Source organism: Thunnus albacares, chromosome 19 (assembly GCF_914725855.1).
Source record: "Thunnus albacares chromosome 19, fThuAlb1.1, whole genome shotgun sequence".
NCBI classification, from domain to species: Eukaryota; Metazoa; Chordata; class Actinopteri; order Scombriformes; family Scombridae; genus Thunnus; species Thunnus albacares.
Genome location: NC_058124.1, coordinates 16993343 through 17020607, shown reverse-complemented (window position 1 = coordinate 17020607; position 27265 = coordinate 16993343). Strand labels below are relative to the sequence as shown.

The window sequence follows — 27265 nt, the reverse complement described above, 5'->3', positions numbered from 1 at the left end:
GGCTGTTACAAACTCCAGAGATGGTGGAGCGCAGGGCGGACTCGCCTGCCTTTTTGGAGGCGGTGGTTTCTGTTTCGGTCCATCTATCTCCGCCCTCGAGGGAGAGACTTCTCCGCTTCACCCAGCACCTCTTTTTCACGCACCGCCGTTCAATCAAAAATTAGCTGCGACGGACGTGCAAGAGCGCAAAGGACACCGCGTCAATTTGGCACCAGATCCCCCCCCCTCGTTATGAATTTCTGGATTATGGGGACGTCGTTATGCCACGCAGGGTGACGCTTTCCAAGATTTTAATCTAACGAGAAATGAGGAACGCGTAAAAAAATGTGCACGAATCAGATATTGCTCATATGCTGCTGCACATACTCCGGATTTCGCCTGTAAATACCCCTGGGATGTTTATTTTGATGCCTTTGTGGTTTTTAGTGCGCGCAATGTGCAGTCTGTTTGTGTGCTGCTCAGAGTTGGCATCACCTTCATAATTATCCTCATCTCAATATCAGTAATCGGCATGATTAACAATACAGAATCCGTGTTGTATCGTTAAATCTTGTGTTTATAATAACTGACAAATGATGGACTGACGGGCTCTGTGGATCGTTAAACCAAACGCGCAAAACAGGAGTTCATATTGTTCCAAGATAATAAAAGCGACGCAGGGGCTGTTTGAAGTCACATGTGCCCAGAACAAACAATTAAGATGACAAAACCCGTCCTCAGAAGAGATTCTCTTTATTACCGAGGAAGCCGCATTGGGATCACATCTCAGTTCCTGGATTGCAATAGAGTTGGAGGACAGGCAGCAAGGGAAGAAGAGAAGAGGGAGGAGAAGCAGAGGAGAGCCGCTGAGCTGCACAACAGAGCCGCTGCTGCTGCTGACAGGCAAGCTTTGGCTTCAGTGATGGACTGAGCTGAAGGTGACAGTCAGCTACACGTTTTCCTCTAAAAAAAAAAAAAAAAAAAGCCTCCACACCTGACAAAAGGCATGTACGGACACATTGCAGCGTAGGTGAGAAAAAAAACAAAGACGAGCTGACAACGTGAACACAACAAATTGGCCTAATGAATAGGATAAAACAGTCTTTCAAAGAGGACAAAACTGGCCTTTTATTTGGAACCCGTCTCTCAGGTTTGCACAAACTGATTCTGCCTTGGTCCCGGAAAGCTAGTAAACCTGGAACCTCAGCCCCTTCCCAAGTGCCCTGGAAACCCACCGGATCCAATCTGCAACCACAGATGTGACTAAGCTCTCAAGATTTCATCACCAGGAAGCCCTGTGATTTTGGGTAAGTGTTGTGTACAAGTGTGGGCAGAAGGGAAGGGTAACATACTTCTCCCAATATATATATATATATATATATATATATATATATATATATATATATATATATATATATATATAAATAACATATCTACCACATCTGATGCCATTTATCATGTTGTTTCAAATACTGACAAAACATGCAAGTTAGAGGTGAAGTACATCAGTGCAGTGAAAGGTAAGGTGGTGTCTGATGTGGCGATTTTTCAGTTAATAACATATACAGTCATTATGCATCTAATGCAAAACTTCCTACCACATCCCACAGTTAAAGTGTTCACCAGTGTTAGTGGCAGCTGGTCAAGAGAGGCTCACTGATGGAGGTGTTAGAGATGGTTTTTCACAGCCTGGATGTTTGCCTGCAGCACAGACGGGCAGGTCGATTCCAGCTGTTGATACAACTGTGAAACTCGCCAACGCTGCTCAGGTGTCGCATGTACAGGTGTCCTTGCAGCTACGGACACTGAAGGCAGTTCCTGGTTTAGTGCTTCGCTGAACCTGAACCTGTTTTTTTAAGGGGATGCATTGCAAGACTGCATGACAACTCTGACGACACAGTGGCTGGTTCAGTTTAAGTGGGACGTTAACAAATGTAGAACGTTAATGTAGAGACAGAAAACAATGAAAACACAAACATGGAAGTTGTTCATTCTTAGTGCATTTATGTAATTTCCTTCTTTTTTTCCTCCTCCTCTCAGAAATGTGTAGGCTGTTTAAGTGGTTGGCACAAAAGCAAAATGGCACGCTGTTTGAATTGGCACATGCTGAATTTGCATCACATAAAATGCATTTTGTGCCACAAATGTATGTTTTTGTCAGTTTGTTTGAATGCTGTTTTGTGGCATATAAGGTATTATCTTCATTATCATTTGATGTATCAGTTGTTTTTTAGTAATAGTTTAGTCCATGAAACGTCTTCTTCCCAAGAATTACTCAAAATCCCAGGTGATGTCTTTAAATATCTAGTTTTGTTCAACAACAGTCCAAAACAAACGAAAAAAAAAATCAAATTTATAAGGATATAAAACTGAGAAAATCAGCAAATCCTCACATTTGAGGAGCTGGAAGCACTTTTCCTCGATAAATGACAAAATTGCTTGATCAGCTCATCGATGACTCGTCTCAGCTCTAATATAATGTCACACAAGTGTCATGAAACTGCATTTTTAACTGAAATTTCTGTATATAGTGATATTTTTACAACACTGAGTTTCAGTCAGTGTTGTAAAAATGCTAGCCAAGTGTCTTGCGTGTCAGATGCCCGCAAGGTGCATTTTGTACACATGATAACGTTCATGGCACAAAATCCAGCATGTGACACTTGTTGCCCCACGCTGAGCAGAATATCATTTATTCATATGTTTTCTTTTCAAGAGAATTTTAAATCAGCACAAACCTGCTGCTCCCATCAGGTGAAGTCAGTACACCTGGTTGATTGGCTTCTGCTTCAGTAGAGTCGGACAGACTTTCTTGCTATTTTGCACTGATTTTGCTGATACCTGTAGTTTGCCAGTTAGCGATTTGTGGATGTTGCACACTGAACACCTGCACAGACTGTAGGAGGATGTTTCTGGGAGCAGAAAAGAGCCTTTAATTTAACATAAATCAGTCTAACTGTAGGGTTATTTTATTTAGGGTTAGTTTACCATGATGGTTTCGTTCAATATAACAATAGCTTAAATAACATTTGTCAAAAAGTGTCCCACTTTAACTGGACTTTGCACTGGGGTCTGTGTGTATTTTGAAGGCACAGATGAAAGATGAACTTTCTTTTTGTGGTAGTTTTCTTTCGTCTCAAACAGCTGATGTTTGCACAGATAGGATCGGACACCACCATCTTCAGGGTCCATGATATCACACAGTTAAAGCAGCGTGGGCTCGTGCATACAGTTTCCCTTCTCAAAAAAGAAAAAAAAACAAAAAAACCCAGCACAGTGGAGAGAGAAGAGCGTCAGATAATGAAATGTCTGAGGCTGCACACTCGATAGAACAAGATAAGTCCAGCTCACTCTGACTCAGTGCCCCTCGAAGGATTTTCTCTTCCTCCTCCATGCCTATAAGAAATGCCTATAAGATATGACCTATCTCATACATCTCTCCTTTGGAATTTTTTTTCTTACTTTTGCTAAAATAGATGTGAGTCACGGATATGTATTAATCTTTTTCGATTCCTCATGAACTGTTGAGAATCTGGACTCCTCATCACTCAACCACGTTTGTCAGCCAGGGAGCCTGACAGCCGGCAAAGAGCTGATTCTACTCCAAAACCAAGTTTCTGTCATAATTCTGCTTCTGCTCTTCAGCCATCTTCATTGCAACGCACGGAGGGTGCTTTCTCTTGCTGCCAAGGACAGAAAGGCTTTGTCAGTCTGTTTGAATGTTCTCTCAAAAAAACGTTGCAACTCTTGTCAGTGAGTTCCTGTCCTGCAATCTTCTCAAATTGTTTTCTTTTGTCTGAGGCCATGAATTTCTACTCCATTCTCTCTTTTTTGTGTAAATCAACTGACAAAACACAAGATATTTTACCTTGCTGGTAATTCTTTTCTATTTTGAGCCTCTGTTCTTACATTATACAGTCTAGCATAACAATGCCTTGTAATACTCATTTGTATTAGGTTGCAGAAATGTCCAAAAAACATTTTTTCATGCAGTTATCCTCCTCCTCTCAATCTGTTTCTACCATGGCCATCAGATCTCAGATTGCTCATTTTATATGGCAGCCTAACTACTCAGCATGTCACACAGCTGTGACCTGTAGATATTTAAGATAGGAATGGCATGTCCTCTGTCATGAGAAAATAAGCAAATTCAAGACAGTGAAATATGTACAATATGGGCTGTTAGGATCCTTTTTTTCCCATCTCACTTCCTCTTTATATAAACCTAAATTCCAATCAGAAAAGATGTGGGAAATGAAAGGCTGATTCGTCTGTAGGAATGCTTATCAATTAATCATAGTAACAGCTTGAGGCTGAGCAGCTTCATTGACATTTAGCCTATGAGGCTCTAAAGGGCAGCTATGATAAGCTGAATGTTGCTCGTAATTCCAGTATATAATTTACTGTGGCCCGCAGTTTTGTTTTTCTGTTGTTGTTTTTTTTTGCTGTAGCGTGTGAAAGTGTGTGTGGTTGCAGGATTGTGAAGTAGCCCCAGTTTGTGCCTCGAATGTATTATCATTGCATATGAGTCATAGAGCTAAACATTTGTTTTTCTGAAAGATAAATTCCTTATTCAGCAACATTTATCGCTGTTCAGAAGGTTCAGAAGACACTTTTAAACGTTTGGATAAAAAAATATTCCAAAAAATGTTTCACCAATTTACCAAGTTGTGACTCTTTTCCTCAATTTTATTCTCCTTGCTTGATTTGTACAATCTGAACCAAAATTACACAGCATTTTATTTTATTTCAATTAGCATTTTAGCCATATAAATGTTATGAAAAAGACTATAACATGTTTATATGTTTCTTGTGCTTTACCAAAGAATCCTGTGATTGACCATGGAGTTGTAAGTGACTGTTGGTTTCATTAACTTCAAAAACAAAAACTTTACTTGTGTCTGTGCTGTATAGCTGCATGGACACATCCTCAAAGACGTGGCTGCCGCATCAGAGTCAGTTTGGGTTGGTTGGTCAAGCGGAGGTTTGCTGTGGCGGCGGGACTGGAGTTTTAACCCCAAGTGAGTCGGTTTAGCCCCATACTGGTCTACTTTTCACCGCTGTCAACTGTGCCTACTGTGATTTCACAGCCTCCTCTCCAGTCTGTCGTGGTCCAATAAGATTTTTCTCTGTTATATATGTTTGTATATGTTCTCCTTCAGTCCTCTCTTTTCTCTGAAATCCGCAGACACAACTTTTCCCAGTGGTTAATGAAAGGTTTAACATGCACTCCAACCTCAGCCGTGCCGTTCTGCTCTTTTTCCTCTGCTACGGCTTTTGAGTCCTTTTCAGTACTATGAAGCTTTACAAAAGTGCCTCAATATATGGAGGATTCTTAGCACTCAATCCTCCACCGGAGCATCACTCACCCTCTGAGCCCTGCTTTGTCACACTCCCGGAGTTTTAGTTTGACATCCTCCAGGTTTGATAGCGCCATTTGCCTTTTACTCCGGCTTTGATACACTCCAAGTCTTCCACCTCTCTATGCTGTCTTTGCTTCCCCAGATGAAAGCAGCCATTTCTGCTCCCTCCAGGGGAAAGGAAAGGAAATTATTTTCTGTTATTTAGCGCAGCGTGTAAAGCTGTCATTTCATTTCAAACATTTAGACCGACACAGTAATGTTTTGAACTGTTAGGGAGAAACAAACAAGAGGAGGCTCATACTTTAGGGGAATTCATAGTTGAAAAGCATCTTATTTTGAGCTGTGACGTGGTGAGATAATACAGCATCTCGGCACAGTCGGTGTAAAGAGCATCAAATTGCTGCTTGAGCTCTAGATTTTCATTTTGAGCATTTTTCAGCTGTTTAATTTGGGTCTCATCATTTACAAGCACAGCAATAACACCTCTAAATACATTAGTAAAAATGAAGGTACTTTGATGGAGAGCAGTACACAAGCTGAGAGCATGTTCCTATGGTAACTAGGCCACACTCCCCTTGGCTAGCTCACACAGGAAGAGGGACAAGCAGGAGAGAGATGCTGGAGAGCACACGTGACAGAGAGCAACTCTGGATTGTTTATTTAGGTTTCTGTTCATGTGTCTTTCTCCGCTCAGAGGGCATTTTACATTTTCAAACAGGTCTCTTGGTTTCATAGAATAGTGGTTACATTGCAGCATGTTAGAAGTCACTTTCTTTCTGTGTTTCGCCTCCTTTTTCTCCAAAAATATCTGCAAGTTTTCAAGCCAATCACAAGTTCTTTCCCGTGGCTCCCTCACGCCCACACTGCCCCTGCTTCCTCAACCCCTCCACCCACCTCTGCTTTCAAATCCTGCAGCTCTCCCTCTTCTGTACGTTTTACATTTACTTGATTGCAGGGCTGCTTCTAAAAATGGCACCAACGGCTCTGAACGCTGTCAGAAGTGTCACTTGTCGTCTTTGCCCACTTTTCTCAGCATAAACCCCACTGATTAAGTTTTCTTTTATTCTAATATCTTGTCATTAATGCACCATTAACTTTTAACGCCAATGTTTTTTGAATGTATATGTAGGGCTCACAATGAAGCTATTTTGAATATATCATCACAGGTTTTAGTCTTTAGTCAAAAGGTTTAATTTTATCAAAAACTAAAATGATTTCACATTATATTTGAGGCATCGCAGGACAAGAGTTTATTCCACGAGGATGCTGATTTTCTACATGCCAGCAGTGTATTGCTCTGTGTGCGCTGCATCTCCAGTGTCATTCTGCGTTCTGTAAATCGCTGCTCGCACTTAAACTGTGTCAAACCTCCTGGGGCGATGCTGCCAGCTTGTCAAAGAGCCATGAGGTTGATGCGCTGAGGTTTTGCTCCTGTCAGTCATGCAGGCTGATTGCTTAGGCAGCTCGCTCTTAATGAATAGCCTGGACTCTCCACACACATTTGCGCTGTCTGTGGTCTTTCAGCAACTGTGAAACTGGTTCAATCTATGACAGCAAATAAACCAACTTTGACCCAGTGTACTTTGGAGATCAGCACTTATTTTCAAACACATGAACCAAGCCCTGCTATAGGTTAGTGTTGGCTTGAACAACTGTAAAAGTTTCAGTTTTATATGCAGAGGAGTTGTGATGTCTTTGTCTGAAACATCTGCTGCCACCCCACATATTCTTCTACTGGTACTACTTCATAAGAAGTAGTTCCAGTAGAAGAAGTAAAAGTCCCCGTGGAAACAGTTCACGGTGCACACTGTGCTGTTGAATTTTCAAATACGATTTTGGGATGATGTAAAGAACAACCTGAAATGCCCCTTTATCATATTCAAAACAATATGATGTATTGATGTATACATGAACTGACCCATTGTGCAACAACAGAGGGAGTTTGGTGTTGCCTGTTCGTTGGAGGTGTGGAGGTCAAGAAAATGTCACATCACAGCTTTTTCTCAAGTAATTTTTTTTAGTCTAGAGGAAAGAATTACTCTTTTTTTTTTGCTTTACATATAACTTACAAAATGTGGACAGCTAATTCCCAGCCATAATCACCACTGGGTTGTTGACATGAACAGTATTTACTATATGGTAATTACTGAGACGTCCATATGACATGATTGAGACATCTGCCCCAGCAGGCCTGCCTGTGAGTCACCAGAGGCTTCTTGTTGTCAGATGCTCCAGACCAGACATAATGAGATGTATGTTTGTATCTGTTACTGGAAACACTGTGGGTGCGCTCCGATACCCATTCTACCACACTATTTAGTATGCCAGAAAAAGATTTAGTATGTCCCAATACATAATATGTCAAATGCAGTATGCCAAAAGTACCAGGATGTCCTACTACATCCACTCGCATTTTGCAGTATGCAAGTCAGCATGCTTTTCTGGCTTTTCTGACCCACAATCCTCTGCATAGTGGAAGATTCATTACATCGACTGAGCCGCAGAGAGAGAACAGACCAATGACAGAAGCCACAATGACAGATGAAGGTGTATGTCCCAATTGTATGCATACTGCGTGCAACAGTCGTACTTTGTAAGGGCAGCTGCAGTATGTACTAAAAGTAAAAAGTAGACTTATGCAATTCAGGAACGCAGCATGTCACTCCAAGACAAGCTTGATTGCACTATTATCACTATTATGGACAAGCAATAAACATCAAGCTCACCCAGTTTATCTCCGAAGGCTCAGTTTCCCACCTTCAGTGCAGAGTGAATCATAAGACATAAATCATTTATTGTGTACTGCTGCCGTCATTACACTGAAGAGGCATCACACATGTGACATAAGACAAACTGAATATGGCAGCTGTCAAAGAGTAGCAGCATAAACAATGCAGATTCTCATCATGAGTGAAGATCTCAATGATAATCAGAGTGTATTTATCAGTGTAAATATAGTTTTTCTTTGGGATGCAGCCTGGCATCAGCAAACACATCCATATTGGCCAAATTTTTCATTTAAAACTTTATATTCATAATTTTTGTTCATACAAAAAAGTGACTATAATATACTGTATATTTGTAGTGATTTTAGCTGTTTAAATACTACTTGCACAAAACAAGCACAATAGATTTTCTGCATCATGTTTGTATTGAGCTGCAGTTTGTTGACTTAAATTTCTGGGCCACCACGACACCTACAGCATATATTGTCCCAGCAGTATTCTCTGTGGGAATATGTGCCAAGCTTTTTTTTTTTTTTTTTCAGTCATAGTTGTGTCCTCCAGATGACACAATCAAACTTTAAAATAACTTTCCAACACAGTGCAACTGTGTGGGGATGTTAAATGATTTGTAATATGTGTGAAAACTTTTTCACATTGAAGTATGAGCCTTGATTTTTTTGATAAAGTGCATTTGCAAGCCAACAAACACGCACTACTCAGGATTGTATTGCAGTTAGGGATGGATTCCTATACCGCATCTCGGGGTATTTTACCCATACTGTGTACCATTTTCTTCCAAAATTTGTCTCACTGCATGGTACATATGAGGCTGGGGATTGCCAGGGCACTGAAAACTGAGTTGGCGACCCACTGTGACCGAATGAATGTAACTGATAGTGGAGAAGGAAAAAAATTGGTCAAACACTTTACTTTAAGTCTGCCAATTTAGCATTTATAAGCAGTATAGAAACAGTTAATAAATGGTTTATAACACACTATAATTTAATTATAAGGAGATATGTGTTTATTAATGTATAATAAACTGTGGCCCATAAGTAGAGGCTGGTGTATAAACAAATAATCAATGACAATATAGAGAAACACAGTTGTAATACTATAAAATCTGTCCTCATAGGAGAAGTTAAATTTAAGTAAAGTGTTACTGATACGCAACACAACAGGTGAATGATGACATACCAGAAACACTGAAAGAAAATATATTAATATGCCAATTAATCAGATTGACGCATCACTAATTGTAGTTTTGGTAATGATTGTTTGTACCCTGTGCTGAAAGGAGAATTTGAGTTATTTTGTCAGGGCCGTCTGTGTTGTGATCTCTTTATACTGCATCTATTTTATGACTAATTCCTATAACATAAAAAAAAAAATCCATCCCCTGATAAAGGGTTATGATTTTATTCAATTTATTATAAATCACAAAAAAAATAAACTTTTCAAATGCATATAAATATAGAGATATATGCTAAAGGTTGAGTATGTTTCTCCGACACCCACTCACAGTCTTCCTCTTTCTGTCTTTCTCTCCCTCTGTATCACAGTTTGCTAGAGGCTGTTGCCACCCACACACTCCGTCCTGACAGCAATTTACATTCAGAATAGCCCATGTGAACATATCCATGTGTTCTAATATGTCACGTTTACTTAGAGCGCCACATGTTGCAGGTGACTGTTTTAGTGGCAGTGGATGTTATCGGAAATATGCTAAATATTCCTCCGCAGGGTCATTCCGTCTATTCACTGTAGCTCTGCCCCACATGAGAGACACAAAAGAAACTAAAATATTTCCTCCAGCTCAGGAACATTTCCCTGTGGTGGGCAGCCGATAGGTCTGATCAGTTCACTCGCATGCGTGTTATGAGAGACAGCGGTGTTTTGCAGCACGCTACATGGCGTTTTTCATCATCTTTATTGTGCAATTGTGTGCCAATATATCTTCAACAGTTCAAGTAGAAGCCCTTGGAGTTGTTTCCATGGATACCAAACAATTAGCCAGGATTCAGAATAGAACCTGGAGAGTAGCCTATTTACAGGCTTTGAGAGCGAGGAAATCATAGGATGACAGAGTATCTTGATTCTCTGTTGCAAAAGGGAAAAAAAATTATAATGGGTAATGGGTAATTTCTAAAAAAAAAAAAAAAAGCCCAAACAGATCAATCACAGCAAAAAAATAGAAGAGAGGAAGTGAATATCAGCGTGAAACTGATGATGTTTTTAGCTTCAAGAGAGCAACCTATGGATGAATCAATGAAAGGATCAAATGTATGAGTAATTCTGATTACACAACCTGCTTAAAGATGCAGAAAACCCAACGCTATGTACATCTATTGTACAACCTGGGCTGAAAAATCCTCTTTGCCCTTGAATAAGGGCCACGTTTTATCGTTAGACATGCTTCATTCTTCCATGTATTGCTGTCATCACAAACCCTGAACTGTGTGTAGCTGGATATATAGACAGCTACACACAGTTCAGGGTCAAGAGGAAAATCTCAATGTTTAGGGTTATGTGGAGGGAGGAGATCTAGGATGTGTGCCAAAATTTCCCTTAAAAATACAATAATCTTATAGCAATAGTTCATCATTTTGGGAATATGTTTATTTGCTCTCTAGCTGAGAGTTAGAGGTTAGAGGAAAAAACTGATGCTGCTCTCGCATCTGTTCGTTAATTATGAAGTATGAACAGACAGCAGCTGGTTAGCTTAGTTTAGCACAAAGACTGGAAAAAGGGGAAAAGAGCTGGTTCTGCCCAAAGGAAACAAAATCAAATCACCTTCTTGCACCTCTAACGCTCACTAATTAACACCTTAAATCTTTAATGTGTAAGAAAACAAAGTGTAACAACATCAATTTATGGTTTTACCATACTATACTGTTGGACAGAGCCAGGCTAGCATTCTTTGTGCTAAGCTAAGCTAACCAGCTTGTGGCGGTAGCTTTATATTTACTGTACAGGCATGAAAGTGGTTTCAATCTTCTCATCTAACTGTCTGCAGGAAATTAATTCCCTAAAATGGGCAACTCTTGCACTTAAAGGCTTGGGACTTTGGCTTCATTCTCTTGTCTCTTGCATTTCTGTTGTTTGTATGGTGACTTGGTGGGATTATGATTTTTGCAGTAATGTGGAAACAGTATTCGCCCAAGGATTCTCCTGCTCCTGTACACTGACCTCATCTTTCTTTAGCCAACACACAGTCATATAGTGGAAGCATCAGACTCCCCAAAGACACCTGCCCATAGTTTTATTGATCTCTTGCCGTTTTTCTGAGTGTACAACAGCCCAAAGTCAGACAATGATGACTCATTACACCATGTTACTTCTTTCTATCATATAGGGGTCTAATATAGTTCTCACACCTGGTTTTGCACTTTCCTCTTGGCTTTGGACACAACATGTTTACCCGATGGCAGCTGACAATAAACAGCTGCCTTTGCACACAAACACAAGTGTCTTCCAGACTGTCACAGTGTTGTTGTTTGTAGTGTTTTGGAGGCTGTAGCTGTCTGTCCTTGTTGCTGAGCTTCGACTAACATCAAGTGTTCTGCATTGTTGATGAACTGGTAGTTTTCTTGTGATGAGTGTGTGTTCTGTCATGATTTCTGATGCTGTTCCCTTTTCTATATGTGACCAAAGCAGCTGCAAGGTAATTGACACAAGAGAAGAATAAGATGATGTAATAACTTTTACTGCAGCTGTACAAGTTTTTAAAATGTAAATTTTATTGAATTATGTGTACTTCATAAAGGGTGCAACATAAAATATTTTCAATTGATTGTGTGATGAAGATATTATTAAGTTCTCCGTTTATGATTAAATGTTAGAATTATATCATCTGTTAAACTGTTTCACCTGGTAATGTAGCAATATGTGATTTCATCCACTTGTAACCAATTTTAAATGACAAATTGATTATTTTTGCACAAATTTATTACATCATCGGTTCTTTTATTAAGTTTTTCTGATATCTGTTCATGGTCTCAGGTTGTTTTAATATCTCATAAGAGTGACAGAGCACTTTTAAAGCCAATAAACACTATTATTTGTCATTCAAACTTACTCGCCTGTGCAACAGTTACCTCATAATTTATCCATTTTCTGCTTGAACACATTTTCTGCTATTTTTCAGTTCCCCTCTTACAATTTTTCATCTGTTTTGGCACTGGAAATAATTGGATGAGTCTGAAAAAAAGTTTTTCACTTTTTTTGTTTTTTTAATATGCCATATATTTCCCCATAATTGGCAACCACATTCTTGTAGTTATGTGTGACTTATGTGACATAATGCATCGTTCTCTTGCTACCAAATATAGAAGACACAAGCAATCTTACAAGATATGACTATCACAGATCAGCAGCCATTAGTCTGAATCAATTAGCAGGAATTCGGTTTCTCCAAAAATCTGTGAATCTGTGATTTACGATCATGATCATTTATCTATCACTTACAGTATTTTGATGTAGAATCTGGATCCAGATGCAGATAAAAGCTTAAAACTAAAAAATATTTTATATTAATTAGAATAATACATTAAGAAATTGTGCTTTCACATTAAACACCTGCATTTGTCGACCAGGTATTGTATTATGGTTTAATGTTTCCTATTCAATAATCACTCTTTTTTCTTGTTTTTTTTCTTTAATCTCTTATTTTTCTTTCTCATAGACCAATCTCGCAGGGCAAGTTTTGCCTCTGCAAGACAGTCAAGCATGGAAACCCCTCCGAATGCCACCCCGCAGCCCTTCAGACAGCCGGTGAGTTCAGTAAAGCCTGATACACACATCCTGATGCAGCCATATGCGGTCTTTCTGCTCACACAGTGAACACATTTAGTTTGACTTCCACTAATAAACCACTAATTAGGGAAGCAATGCCAGTGTGATGCTTGAATGAGAGTTTACACTTAAAAATAAGTAAATTGTAAAATTTGCATACGCCTGTGTTTTTTTTTATTGCATTATGCAGTATATTCTTCCAATATTGGAGCCGTTTTAACTCTGCTCTAATTAACTGTTTTCTTTCTATTTTCCCTCGTTGACTCTTCAGAGTTTCCTCAATCGGCGTTTGAAGGGCTCCATCAAGAGGGCCAAAAGTCAGCCCAAACTGGACCGGACGAGCAGCTTCAGACAGATGATTTTACCCCGTTTTCGTAGTGCTGACCAAGAGAGGTAAGTAACTTTTTTTTTAATAAAGCGCTCATATAATTGCAGGTGATATCATCCATCCAGTCTCTAATTGCATTTATGTCGAATTCGGTGTCACAGGGGGGTTTGGAGTCTGTGCCAGCATGTTTTGGGCAAAAGCCAGCACAGGTTGCCAGTTTATGACAGGAGTAACAAATATATTCCTTCCTCTTAGTGATGTAGTGTTTACAATTCATCCGAGATACATGTTATGAAAAGCTGGTTAGGCTAGGCTTGCAATTAATTATGTGTTTTCTTGTGATCATCAAATTTTCGAAGTAACTTTGTTTTCTTGTGATTACAAAAAACGATTAAGCATCTCAAACATTAAGTCTTGTCATGAGTAAAAGATTAAAATGTGCAACGTTCTGATAAGGAAATTGTCTATAATCAGTAGAAATAAGGCTCAGTCTCAATACCCGTATTGTTACAGTCTGTGTTGTGTCGAGATCATGCAATTATTATGTGATTGTGACAAAACATTTAAATGATTAAACCATGGATTTGTGTTCCTCTGGATCATGTTTTTGGACTGTGAGAAGAAGAACCCAGAGGAAACCAACACAAACTCGGGGAGAAAATGCCCCACACAGAAAGAACCAGAGACAGTAAACATGTTTTTAGGGTTTTTCTGGTTTGTCTTTATTCGATAGCTGACAGTGACTGGCAGGTTATGTGGAGAGAGAGAGAGAGAGAGAGAGAGGGGGCGCAGTATGATATGCAACAAACCTTCCCAGCTGGAATCAAATCAGGGAAATTGTGGCTGTATGGTATGCATTTATCGACTAGGACGCCCCTCCACGAGCCACAGTTCTGCCCCACTGTCATCGCATAGAAGAAACATACAGTACATGTAATTTAAATAAGCCTTTAGATTGGGGAGAGCTTTGAGTTCAAGACACAAACTCAACCATCAAGAATCATATCTGTTCCTGCTTGGATGGCGAATGTGCTGCTTTGTGTACTAAGTCTTATTTTAGTGAGTTAGCTGTGACTACTCTACGCTGAATTGCTTCTGCATGGAAACTGCTCACCCTTGATGCTGAAGGCTACATTTCTTGTCGAGCTGCAGCTAGAACATCGCTAACCTCAATTCCTTCAAGGTTGTGTATTATAATAGGACGAGCTGATTGTGTGCTGTAATTATAGTGTATAGTTTGTGTAATTATGGTGCACTAAAGCAGAATGATGTCGGTGTTAGTGAATGAACTGATGACATTTTTGACAATCGGGGTGTTCTAATTGTAAGAGTGAATTGTCTTTTTTTATATCATGTATTTTTCACCTCACATGTAGCACTGATAAAGTCTCAGTTAGCTGATCTGTCAGTCCGATACTGAAATAACGTGACAAATATTTCAAGTATGGATCTTGAAGAAGAAGAAATATGACATTCTTCCTCTTAAAAATACGAAGTTGAATTAGCATCAGCAATGAAACACCCTCTTGCTCATTTCTATAATAATTTTGCTGTTGGTCTGGTAAAACCAGTAACTTTTGGTGGCTACTGCTAGCAAATGTTAGATATTTTCCACTCATTCTCAGTCAGCTCATCTTATGATAGTGTGTCTTTAAAGCAACTGACTGAAGAGGATCTTGGTAAATGTAGTGAAATCTAATGTGTCATTATCCTATAATTGTTACTTGCGGCCACAATGGCGGCCGTGCAGCAACAGTCCCATAGTCTCACTTTAATTAATAGATACCAATCTACCAATAAATTTGGTAGATGTTAATTGTCCCAAGATGAGAGTATTAGTCAAACTTTGCACTTGTTCAACACTCAAAACCAATGAATTCCCATCAGCCTTAGCTGCACTTGAAGGTTATTGCTCAGATGCTAAACATTATAATTTGTATTATTCTAAAGAAATATGCTTTTTAATTATTTCCTCAAAGAACTAAATCTACAGCGCACTTTTAAGTGCCAATGTGGATAAATCTTAGACTGCCAGCGGTGCTCTGAGCAGCCGAAATGACCCTCTTCACTCGAACTGTGGCTCCTTGTCAACCACTCTGACGAAAGCTTGTGCTTTTTCCAGAGCATTTAAGGCAGCGACTGAAGTTATTCATTTGAGTGATATTAATAGTAACATTACCAAACAATTTATCCCATCGTTGCTATCATGACATTAAAGGTATATGTTGGTCAGTCAAGTTGATTTCATGTCTGCACAACAGGAGCATAGTTAAACACACATCATATGTAGGTGCAAGGCTGGAAAACAGTGTCTATAAAAAAAAAAAACAATAAATACACACTGACTCCAAACTACAAATGTATTTTTGACTGATTATTCGTTGTTTTGAGATGATTTATCAGCCTTAATGGGCTGGATGTTTAACCACACCTAGTGAAATTCTAGTGCAATTGCTAGAATTACTTTACATTTAGCAGGTCAGTGTGATTTCTATCATCGGATCGTGTCAGGGTGCAATAGCCGGCAGCTCTGGAGGCTCTCATGACAGCTTTTTCTTGTTTCGTATTCTGATGTGGGGTCACACTCTGAAGGAATCTGGCTTGCATTGTGATCAAAATTTTATGCATTACTCACACAATCCAGTCACGGCGCTCATATGGGAAATGTAAAGATGTAGAGAGGGAGAGGCAGAAAGTCAAAATGTTAATGCTGACAGTACATTTTCCTGCAGCCACAGGAGATGCAGAATAGACATTTTTGGGGCAGGTGTGGATGTCCGATGTGCAAGAATGTATTGTTTAGCAAAGCATGTAAAAAAAAAAAAAGGGCAGTGCTGTAATGCAGTGCACGTAAGCCTGGGTAAAATGTTAAAACAAATCATATATTGACCCAGGTGTTACTGTGGAGGAAGCAGCGGAGGAGGTGGGGGGGAAGCTTAATAGCGTTGGGGTTAAAGTGGCTTTCTGCCCCGGTCAGTGTGCTTTCCCCTCTTAAAAAAAAAAAAAAAAACAGCCATTCACCAGCTCCCACCGCTGCCTCAGACAGCTGCCTTCACAGCCGGCTTTGAGTTCTGCCCACACACGCTGAATTCACTCAAGTTGACTTTTCTATAAACCCTCTGCGTCCAACTTCACACTCTAGCTTTCCAACGCAGCTGCTCTACCTCTGCTGCCAAGTCAGTTTACCAAAGCATTTTTCATGTAGTGCAATCTGCGATGGCACCGTCAACGACTCACTGCACCACTGACCGACATTAAATCTGGCCTTAAATTTGTGCCCTTCATTTCTTGCATAATTATTGTGTGTCTCTTCAAAGCTGCTGCTTATTGTCAATTTCTGTCCTCTCTTCCTTTCTCTTTTTTTGCTCCCTAATTTTATATTCAAAGCCACTGTTAACAACGATGCAGCATGCTAGCTCCAGCTTTCCAGTGCAGATTAACTCCATATTTTCAGTTCATTTTTTTTTTACAAACTAGTTTCAGAAAAGAATAGTTCAACATTTTGGGGAATAGCCTTATTCGCTGAGTTAGATGGTAAGAGATGGTAAGACACATAGAGGCTGTAACGATAACCGGTTCAATTTGGTTTGCCTCCTTTTCCCACAACTCCCAAGCAAAATGTTATCCTCCCTACATTTTTTTCTACTGACCTTTCTTCGCTTGAGAGAGCTTTGGTTCACTGTGCTGCTTCTACCACTTCTACTTTCCTTCACAGAGCTGCCCTCCTCTAAAGGTTACCCTATGATCAGCCATAATAATCCTTTTCCTTTTTTTGCACTACAGTATTCCTGCAAACTGTAACTGCTTCTCTTACTTTTTCGCCCCATTTTCACAGTAGGAACTGCTAACATTACATTGTAACATTCTTGCGCAGTTATTGGAAATTGAAAGAATAGCCTTCCCAGACAACAACACAAACTGAGAAAACTGTGGTTTATTTCCTAACATGCAGCTAAGAAATGACTTACATGCAGCTGAGGGTAACATGAGCAGACCAAACTGCAAACTCCAGAACTGAAAATCTGGTAGTCTTGACTTTTCCGTAAAACTTCTGTAAAAATTCCTGTTGAGATTGCAGGAGTGACGCACGAGGATCTCTGAGCTGCAGTGACTCATTTTGTATCATATAAAAATTGCTCCCGATTGTTTAACTAAAAATCAATATATATTGAACTAAGAGTTGAAAGTAAATAAATCTCTTCTTTTCCTTCTTCTTTCACCAGGACGCGCTTGATGCAGAGTTTCAAAGAATCCCACTCCCACGAGTCCCTACTTTCTCCCAGCAGTGCTGCAGAAGCTTTGGACCTAGTTTTGGATGAAGAGGCCATAATCAAACCTGTCCATTCTAGCATTTTAGGGCAAGAGTACTGCTTTGAGGTGTGCACAGTATTGATAACCTTTTCATTCTCCCAGCCTTCTTTTGTATAACCAACAAATTCATTTTAATTTGATAAAATGTTCTCAGTATGTCAAAATTTCAGGGGTCCTATAAGCTATTTCTTAACTTTCTCTGAAATAAGATAAATGAAGTGAACTAATGGTACAGGGAATTGGAAACCTTTAGTCATTTATTCAAGTTGATCGACAGAAATTTTGATATTTGATGAGTCTTTTAGTATTTTAATCTTTCAAGCAAAAATGCAAAAAAAAAATTTCTGGTTCCAGCTTCTAAAATGTGAGGATTTGCAGTTTTTCCCTTGTTTATAGCTGTAAATTGAATATCTTGGATTTTGTATTGTTTGGAGGACAAAACTTGTGATTTGAAGATGACATTTTTTACTATTTTGAACATTTTATTAACTAATTATCAAAAAAATCAATCAAGAGATTAATTGATAATTCAAATAAGTTAGTTGCAGCTATATGAGAAATATTCCCCTTGCTTTCTGTGTGTAGGGATCATATATGTACCAAAAACTATATATTTTGTGTCTCCAGGTGACCACCAATTCAGGGACAAAATGTTTTGCCTGCCGATCAGCGTCAGAGAGAGACAAATGGATTGAAAATCTGCAACGAGCTGTCAAACCTAACAAGGTAGACACCACATAGATTTCATTTCAAATATCCTGAAAATGATAAACAATATAATGTTTTAACTGAAACTGAACACCTGGTGACCTGCCATTTTATCACACTATCCAAACCAAAGTTTTAAGGCTTATCAAGTCAGGACTGATGTAAATAAGGACTGTTATAATCCAGTAATAGAACTCCTCGGTCGTCTTTCAGGATAACAGCAGACGGGTGGACAATGTGCTCAAGTTGTGGATCATTGAAGCTCGAGACCTCCCAGCTAAGAAACGCTATTATTGTGAGCTGTGCCTGGATGACATGCTGTATGCCCGCACCACCAGCAAACCCCGGACCGACACCGTCTTCTGGGGCGAGCATTTTGAATTTAACAATTTGCCTACCATTCGTAGCCTTCGTTTACACCTCTACAAGGAAACAGACAAAAAAAGACGCAAGGTAAAAGAAGGTGTTTCAGTTTAGTCCTTCATATTTATTCTGTGTTTATTGATTTTAAAAATACCAGTGACATTAAGTGCAAAATACAATTCATTATTTGTTGGGAAGAGATTTGTTACAGTTAAGTTTAAATCTCGTACACTGTACAGTTAGTGCTACAAAAATTAAACATATGTTGTTATGATTGTCTCTAGGAAAAAAGCACATACCTTGGCCTTGTCAGCATCCCCATCTCTAGCATCACGGGCCGGCAGTTTGTCGAGCAGTGGTACCCAGTGATACAGTCCAGTGTTTTGGCTAAAAGCGGAGGTGTTGGAAGCACCAAAGTCATCAACGCCTCACTTCGCGTCAAGTCTCGCTACCAGACAATGAACATCCTCCCGATGGAGCTGTACAAGGAATTTGCTGAGTACATTACCAACAACTACCGAACACTGTGCGCAGTTCTGGAGCCGCTGTTAAGTGTGAAAAGCAAAGAAGAGGTGGCTTTTGCTCTGGTGCACATCCTTCAAAGCACAGGGAAAACCAAGGTAAACAAAGTGTCAGAAGGTAACTTATTGCGTGTTGTTTGGTCAAAGTAATTGCTGTTCCTGTCACTCAATTCTTTATTTGATAGGTCTGTTTCAATACAATAAATTTGAGATCTTCTTGCAGTAAAATTTCTGGATTGTTTCAGTCATATTTTCTCTGCTGAACTGAAAATGTAATCTCTTCTCAGGAGTTCCTGTCTGACATGGCGATGTGTGAGGTGGATCGATTCATGGACCGTGAGCACTTGATTTTTCGGGAGAACACGCTCGCTACAAAGGCTGTGGAGGAGTACCTCAAACTGATTGGTCACAGATACCTCAAGGAGGCTATAGGTAAGGCTGCTGTTGGTGAAACCAAATGATATTTCCTGCTGCCTGACTGAAGGAAGTATCTCAATTGTTTTGATGTTCAATTTTAACACAAACGTCGTCTGTCATTTAGCAAAAATGACTTACATTGTTTCGTCTTGAGACTGTTAAACTACATTTGTGATATATTTGTGACATTAACTTAATCATTTATTGTGGCCGCAACAGTCTAAATGTTACACCAACAAATAGTGCTCTAATAATATTTCTGTATCGCAACATTAAATGCAAATTTCTTTTTCTATTGTCTTGTGCAATTAAAGCAAATAGTTTTTTTTAAATTAATGGACATCAGCATATGAGAGACCTGTTACTAATGCAAAAGTTTAAGCATTTTGATGCACAACATCCATAATCAAACACTTGATGCAGAAAACAACATCAGTCATTTTTCGTATTTTAGTCCTTTAAGTACAAATCCTGTATATTTAATATTCATGTATATTTTAGATTAGTTTTTAGGCATGCTAGAAGCTAGAGCTGCAATGATTAATAATCAGTCTATCAGCAGAAAATTAATTGTGACTATTTGCTGTTTTTCTTTGTCATATGTGACAATGAAATTGATATTTTATGGTTTTGGACGGTTAGTCAGATAAAACAAGCAAACTGAAGACATTAATCAAGAAAATAACTGTCAGATTAATCAATAATAAAAATAACTGTTAGTTGCAGCCCTACTAGAAGAATGGCTCTAGCGTTGGCAATATCATTCTGTCTGTTGGTTGGTTGCTTAGTCGGTCGCCCACCACTTTGGTCCAGACTGAAAAATCTCATCAACTACTTGGATGGATTGACATGCTATGTTGTACACACATTCATGCTCCATCAAGGATGAATTGTTATCACTTTGATGATCCTCTGACTTGTCGTCTAGTGGTACCATGACGTCAGAACTTTATTTAGTCCAATCCTTTCCTTTATTACCAAATACCCACAAAACTAATGACATTCCCATCAGGCTGTATGTATTATGTTTTGTGATAGTGAATGTTAGCATGCTAATGTGCTAAACTAAGATGGTGAGCAGGGTAAACATATGCGCTAAACGTAGGCATGTTAGCGTTCTTGCATTAGCATTTAGCAATAACGTACCTAAGTGTAACCTCAGCCTGTAGCATGGCTGTAGACTCTTTGTCATGTATGATATGTTTTAGATGGACCAGCCATTTTTTTAAAATCGTTTATTCACATTTGAGTATATCCTAACATTTTATTATCATAATCACACAGTATCATATTTACAAAATATAACATTTGGCTTTTACTCTCTTTATCCAGCTGTAAAAGTAGTTTAGGGCTACGATTCATTTTGGGGAAACATAATGAGAATGTGATGTCCAACTTGCAGGTGACTTCATTCGAGCCTTATATGAGTCTGAGGAGAACTGTGAGGTGGACCCCATGCGTGTGCCGCCATCAGTCCTCGCTGACCATCAAGCTAACCTTCGCATGTGCTGCGAGCTGTTACTCTGCAAGATTATCAACTCTCTCTGGTCAGTTTTGCCCCATTTGTACCTTCCAGATAACTGCATATCTGTTACAGAACATTTCATTCAGTTTTTAATGTAACCTGATTCCAGAAAAGACACATCACATAAACAAGCATTTGAGGCTGTGAAAACAATGTGAAAGGATTATTTTGCAAACTCATATAATCAGTGGATTCATAAACAGCAAGTTAGACTTTTTGAAAGCGGTTGCATAAGCACATCCTACATCCATAGCGGGGTATGGTCCAGTAATTTTCCAGATGCTTTAGTTTTCTGACCTTGATGAATTCCTGAGGGCTTTAAATAATCTGCTGCCTTTTATCTTCCACTTTTCTGTGACAATGAGTAATAAAATCAAGTTCTTGTTTCAGCATTTTTCCCCGGGAGCTGAAGGAAGTTTTTGCCTCATGGAGAGCCAGATGTGCTGAGCGTGGAAGAGAAGATCTCGCTGACAGTCTCATCAGTTCCTCCCTGTTTCTTCGCTTCATGTGCCCAGCCATCATGTCCCCCTCCCTCTTCAACCTAATGCAGGAGTACCCGGCCGAACGCACTTCCCGCACACTCACACTCATAGCCAAGGTGATGCAGAACCTGGCCAGTTTCAGCAAGTGAGTCTCTGACATCGCCTGTCCTCTTACACAACATTAATTTGATTCAGTTCCTTTTTAGATTTGCAGATGTTTATGCTTGTGCTAGGTGGGATGCATGTCACAGAGTAACATCACAGAAATAGAGACTTGCAGTTTTGACAGTTAAGGTATAAACTGTTACTCAAGCACAGTGAGCTGCAAGTCTTTCAGCTGCTCCGACCTTCACTCTGCATTTTTTCCTGACTTTTTTTCATTTATATTAACACAATTCTGCTGGTTTAAATAAGCACCTATAATTAAAACATCAACAGTTGTACATAAAATAGAGCTGCATGGTCACATGTAATGCTTTAGAATGAGTACGTTTACATGCACACTAGTATTCCAGTTATGATTGGGTTTTTGGAGTATCCTGGTTATGTGTTTGAGCATGTAAACATCATATCGTAGTGTCAGAAACCAGGATAAACCCTTGTCCAGGTTTCAACCTGGATATGCTAGCTGCAGTACTCAATAGAAAGCAGGATACTGTGGTATGTAAACACCTTATCCAGGTTTCTCATCATTCTCCGCCATGTTCATAAACTAGGTGCATCCTCAACACAAGTTACATAGTAGTTAATCAGTAAAACAAAAAATAGGATGATAAATAATGTAATTATGGTCTAAATACTGAAACGAAAAAATAAAAATCTGACAGTGAATGTTCATCGTTGCTCTCGTCTTCCTTTACTAATGACTAAATGCAGAAGATAAATCCAGCTGGTAGATGGTAAATGCAGCAGAGTTCAGGCAGCCAGAAAATAATAATGATGATAATCTTTGAGGTAACTCAGTCGGAACAGAAACGACAGATTTGCAGGATGTGGAACAGAGATACACCTGCACCAACACAGACAACCGGAGACCTGGATACTGTTAAAATCATTTAAACAGGGATATGAATATCCAGGTTTTTAATTGTTTCATGTAAACATTGTATCCCAAATATAATCAAAACCGAGATACTAATGCATGTAAAACATACACACTGATGTTAGATTGTTTTATATTCAGTTCATTTGTGCAGAACAACAAAAATGACAATCACACATATTTCACTGTTATGACATTTAACACAAGATATTTTATTTGACTTGGATTTTAAAACTCACCTCCCACATGTGAACTTTTAACATCCGATCCATCCACTAACACGATGTATTGTATGTTTCCATCCTTTCCTCTGTCTTCATGTCATTATTTATCCGTATACTCTGCAGGTTTGGACCCAAGGAAGAATACATGTATTTTATGAACGAGTTCTTGGAGATGGAGTGGGGATCCATGCAGCAGTTTCTCTATGAGATTTCCAACATGGACACTGGAGGAAACGCTGGAGGCTTTGAGGGCTACATCGACCTTGGCAGAGAATTGTCCATGCTTCACAGCTTACTGTGGGAAGTCATGGGACAGCTTAGCAAGGTAGGTGGAACATCACGATGAGTAGCTGGAAAATCAAATTAAACATTAGATACGAGCTTTCTCTCGCCCTCTGGAGAGTTGGGGAAAAGAGGTTTTTCAGTTTCTATCAGACAAAAGATATGAATGTTGTTTGAACTCTATTAACCAATGTGGAATAGCTACTTAAATATTTAACTCTAATGCTTGAACTGTTAATACAGTGAAATTTTTCTGTGGCTGTACCATAACGAAGGTCATAAATATTTTATGTTCATTCCCAAAATTGTCTCCCAGGTTGACTAATGTGTGATTATAGGCTGGTTTATGTGCTTTTTATTGCCTTATTCTGTATTTCATAAGTGACATTTGAGATTCATGAATGAATAAATGAGTAGGATATAGCAGCTCCCAATCTCTGGTCCACGGACCAGCACTGGGCCACAGAACCAGGCCTCAAAGAGATGATATGATTCATCATAAAAACACACAGAATAACAATAAATATTTGAATAATAATGTTTTAATAAGTAATTAATTTAAATTTGGCAGTGACTGACTGTGCTGCAGCTTTCATTAATCAGTTGGACCTTCAATTTGACCTTCATTTAGGTCATGCCCAAAATAAAAATGCTCAATAAAACAATCTGCAATACAAAAAAGAATTGATATAGGGCTGGGCAATATGGACAAAATCAAATATCACAATATGTTCGACCAAATACTTCGACAATGATATTGCAGCAACATTGTAGGGATGACAATTGTGCTTTTACAAAATATTTACACAATGAGATTTTTGATAAATAATTATCAGTAATGTGAATATAATGACCAAGTGTGTAAAGCAAATAATAGAACAGTCTGGCAAGTTCAGAAAATGACATCACTTTAATGTTATGCAGCTTTTAAAACCAAGAGAAGACAACACTTATGCCATATTGCGATATTATAATATCCAAAATCTAAGACAATATCTAGTCTCATATCACAATATCGATATAGTATCTATATTATATATATCGCCCAGGCCTAACCTGGTATATGACATGAGTCCATAAGAAGTTCGGATTGTTTGATTTTTAAAACCGTTTCATGCTGTAGGACGCTATTCTCAAACTCGGACCCTTACCACGGCTGCTGAATGACATCAGTGTCGCCCTGAGGAATCCGCAGCTCCACATGCCTACAAATCACCAGCCAGATCGACCGAAGGACAGACTCTTCTCCCGGCCATCTTTCAATCGTCTCATGTCCTCCGACTTCCAAAGCCTTATGATGCGCGACTTAAACAGGTATATTGTCATGGTTTCTGTTGTTTTATATATTTTTGTTGTCAACTTTACACATGAAATTGGATTTGCATGTGTTTCATAGATTATGGACTGTGCACCACAATGGGTAATGCTAATGGTTTTACATTTGAACACAGCATTGATTGTCAAGCTTCACATGGATGTCATTAGCAGTAAAGCACACAAAGACCAACAATACACAATAAATGAGAAGTAGCTCAAAACATAACACTGGTCTATTTCTAAGAGCCCCTAATGCTAATGCTAATGCACCTCTTAAGGCTTTTTAAGTATTTTATCAATCAGTAATTGCCAGCACCATCTGTTCCCAGACTCTCTCACCCAAACCTCTTTCCTCTCTGTTGCAATTCATTTCAGCACTCTGCTATTATCAAGAGACAGTTGCTCTCATTACAGCTGAACTGTTTAAATAAGAACTCTTTACGTAAGAGAAATACCAGTGGTAACATCAGAAGACCCTGCTGCAGCTGTATTGTGTTTGCCAATATAAGTCCGTCCCACTAACTAAGCATTTCTGTTGGGATCAAAATCTGTAGCCATAAAACACGATCTTAAATGAGAATTATTTAAATCTCCTGCAGGCAGATGTGAGAGGACAGAAATCAAACGTTCTGGAAATTCAAACCGACAAGAGGAGCGACTCACCTGCCACTCCTCGTAGCTCTAACCCCAGAGGTGTCGGGGCTGCGAGTGACTGACAGGCTGGCGTTATGCCTTCTCCTCACTGGGTTTTCACATGTGTCATTATGAAACAGTTACATAATGAAACGTGTGGAGTTCTTGCATACCATAAAATCATTATTACCGACAAATATGCAGGATCAAAAACTGGAACCAAGCAATCCTGCATGCACTGTCAATCATTTACACTCACTTTATCACTGAAAACGTTGTTAATAAAGTGAGTGTAAGATTATCAGTGTGTGGCATTCCTTGGTTTCTTCTGTCTTTCTTATTGGCTACCAAACTAATCGATTTATTTTTATTATTTTATTTGGAATTGAATCCACAAACATTACACTACACTACATTTTCTGACCATATAATACTTGGATAATATATGTAAAGAGTAGGTACAACATGGGGTCAAATTAAATGGGAAAATGCAATGCAAATGTGTCTCTTTTTGTCGTGTACCTGTAGTTCGATAGACATCTCTCGCCTACCGTCCCCTACGACTGGAGTATCAGCCGTAGAATCCCTCTCATCCAACCTGAACATGAGGCGTCATGCAGAACGAGACCTCCGCTCATCCCGGGAAGTGTTCTACGTGACCCGTCCACCGCTGGCTCGATCCAGCCCCGCATACTGCACTAGCAGCTCAGACATCACCGAACCTGATCCAAAGGTACGTTGTGATATAGTCATTTCATTTCATTTTATAGTCAGTCATTTTCTCTCTGGTACTGTTTCCTGATTTATATCTTAATTCTGCAGCTTTTTAAGCTTTATCTGCAATGTTTTAGACCTCAGGTGTCAGTACATATGAGGTGACATATTATAAACGTAATGACTTGTTGTGGGCACTTAGGTTTGACTGCACTTCTGATTCACTTGGAGTACCTAATTCTATCGTTGATGAGGACATTTCAGACATTCATTGTAAATTTAATAATCAGAAGATTTCTTTTGAGTATGGATTATGATTAAACTTCAGATCATAATAACAGGTTTGGAACCATTTTCAATCCTGACTTTCCAGTGTCATCTCCCACCTGGTTTTCTTTGTGCTCTGATTTTAGAGCAAAATAGAGATTTTGATTGAGGCAAGGCGAGTTTATTTGTATCACCTTTCAACAACAAGGCAATTCAAAGTGCTTTACAGAAAACATAAAAAGGCATTAAGATAAAAAGAAAAAGAATCACAAGGCAATAAAAAAAGTCCAGCAGGATTTTAAATATGAAAAGAAATTTCTCAAAGTATATATGTGCTTCATCCAGCAATTTCCTTTGTTGTGAAGAAGGTTTTCATATATATGCCGAGTCGATTCCAGTTCATAATAATATGATAAATGTTCTGTTTTTGTTGTTTCTTTCAGGTCCACAGTGTGAATAAAAGTGTGTCCATGATGGATCTGCAGGACTCCCGCATGAACAGCATTTCCAACCTAAACTCTGTGGGAGACATGCTCACTTCCTCTCAAGCCTCCATTGCTGGCCTGGGCCACAGCTTCGGGAACCTCGGCGGTCCTCTTCGTATGGGAGGGCATATGCCCACAGGCTCAGCGGGCTCCGGTTTGAGGCTGAGCCAGATGGGCCACATAGGGGGGCCCACCGAATCCATCTCTCAACAGCAGCAGCAGGCAGCAGCGGCCATGCACTTCCCCCTGTCTTTCCAGAACCCGCTATTCCATCTGGCTGCCCAGAACTCCCCAGCTCAGGCTCAGCCTCCTCCCCCTCCTCTCCTCCTCGCCCCCGAGCCTGAGAACGGCCACCATGACTATGCACCCGCCTTTGGCAACAGTGCTTTCTCCCGCAGTGAGGACTTGTCCGCCCTGCGGTCACAGAGCAGTCTGGTGCAGCCCAGCATTGTCCACTCACACAGTTACAGTGATGATTTCACCCGGCAGAATCAGAGCAATGACTTCGCCTGGCACCAGCTGTCTCTGCAAGTGCAGGTAGGAATCTCTCATTTATCTTCATACTTTAAATATTACAGAAAAACAGATTTAATGATATGCAATAATATTTTTCTTTTGATGAACCTTTCATAAAAATCGATATAGATGTATAATATAAAAATATAATAAAATCTGTGTAATATACAGTAGTTTTATCATTAATCGATGCAGGTGACTTCCATAGTGTAAACAAAATCTTAACCATTAAGTTCTATAATTGTATTTAACATCAGTCTTCTATAAG

The 27265-nt window shown here is 39.3% G+C and overlaps 1 protein-coding gene across 3 annotated transcripts in view; it reads left to right on the top strand.

Annotated features, from left to right (window-relative positions):
- The first annotated feature begins 298 nt into the window (after positions 1–298).
- syngap1a (synaptic Ras GTPase activating protein 1a) overlaps positions 299–27265 on the top strand; it is a 36613-nt gene continuing 9646 nt past the window's right edge. For 2 of the 3 annotated variants that reach the window (XM_044334878.1, XM_044334877.1), the window contains exons 1-15: positions 299–1286; positions 4894–5000; positions 12753–12841; positions 13134–13255; positions 17414–17567; positions 18129–18227; positions 18423–18662; positions 18857–19192; positions 19381–19525; positions 20913–21057; positions 21426–21662; positions 22907–23108; positions 24189–24379; positions 25544–25748; positions 26440–27018. In XM_044334878.1, coding sequence (XP_044190813.1) covers positions 4898–5000; positions 12753–12841; positions 13134–13255; positions 17414–17567; positions 18129–18227; positions 18423–18662; positions 18857–19192; positions 19381–19525; positions 20913–21057; positions 21426–21662; positions 22907–23108; positions 24189–24379; positions 25544–25748; positions 26440–27018 — 2847 coding nt within the window. In that variant the 5' untranslated portion in view covers positions 299–1286; positions 4894–4897. The remainder of the gene's footprint in view (positions 1287–4893; positions 5001–12752; positions 12842–13133; positions 13256–17413; positions 17568–18128; positions 18228–18422; positions 18663–18856; positions 19193–19380; positions 19526–20912; positions 21058–21425; positions 21663–22906; positions 23109–24188; positions 24380–25543; positions 25749–26439; positions 27019–27265) is intronic. The other variant, XM_044334879.1, reaches the window with a different exon arrangement.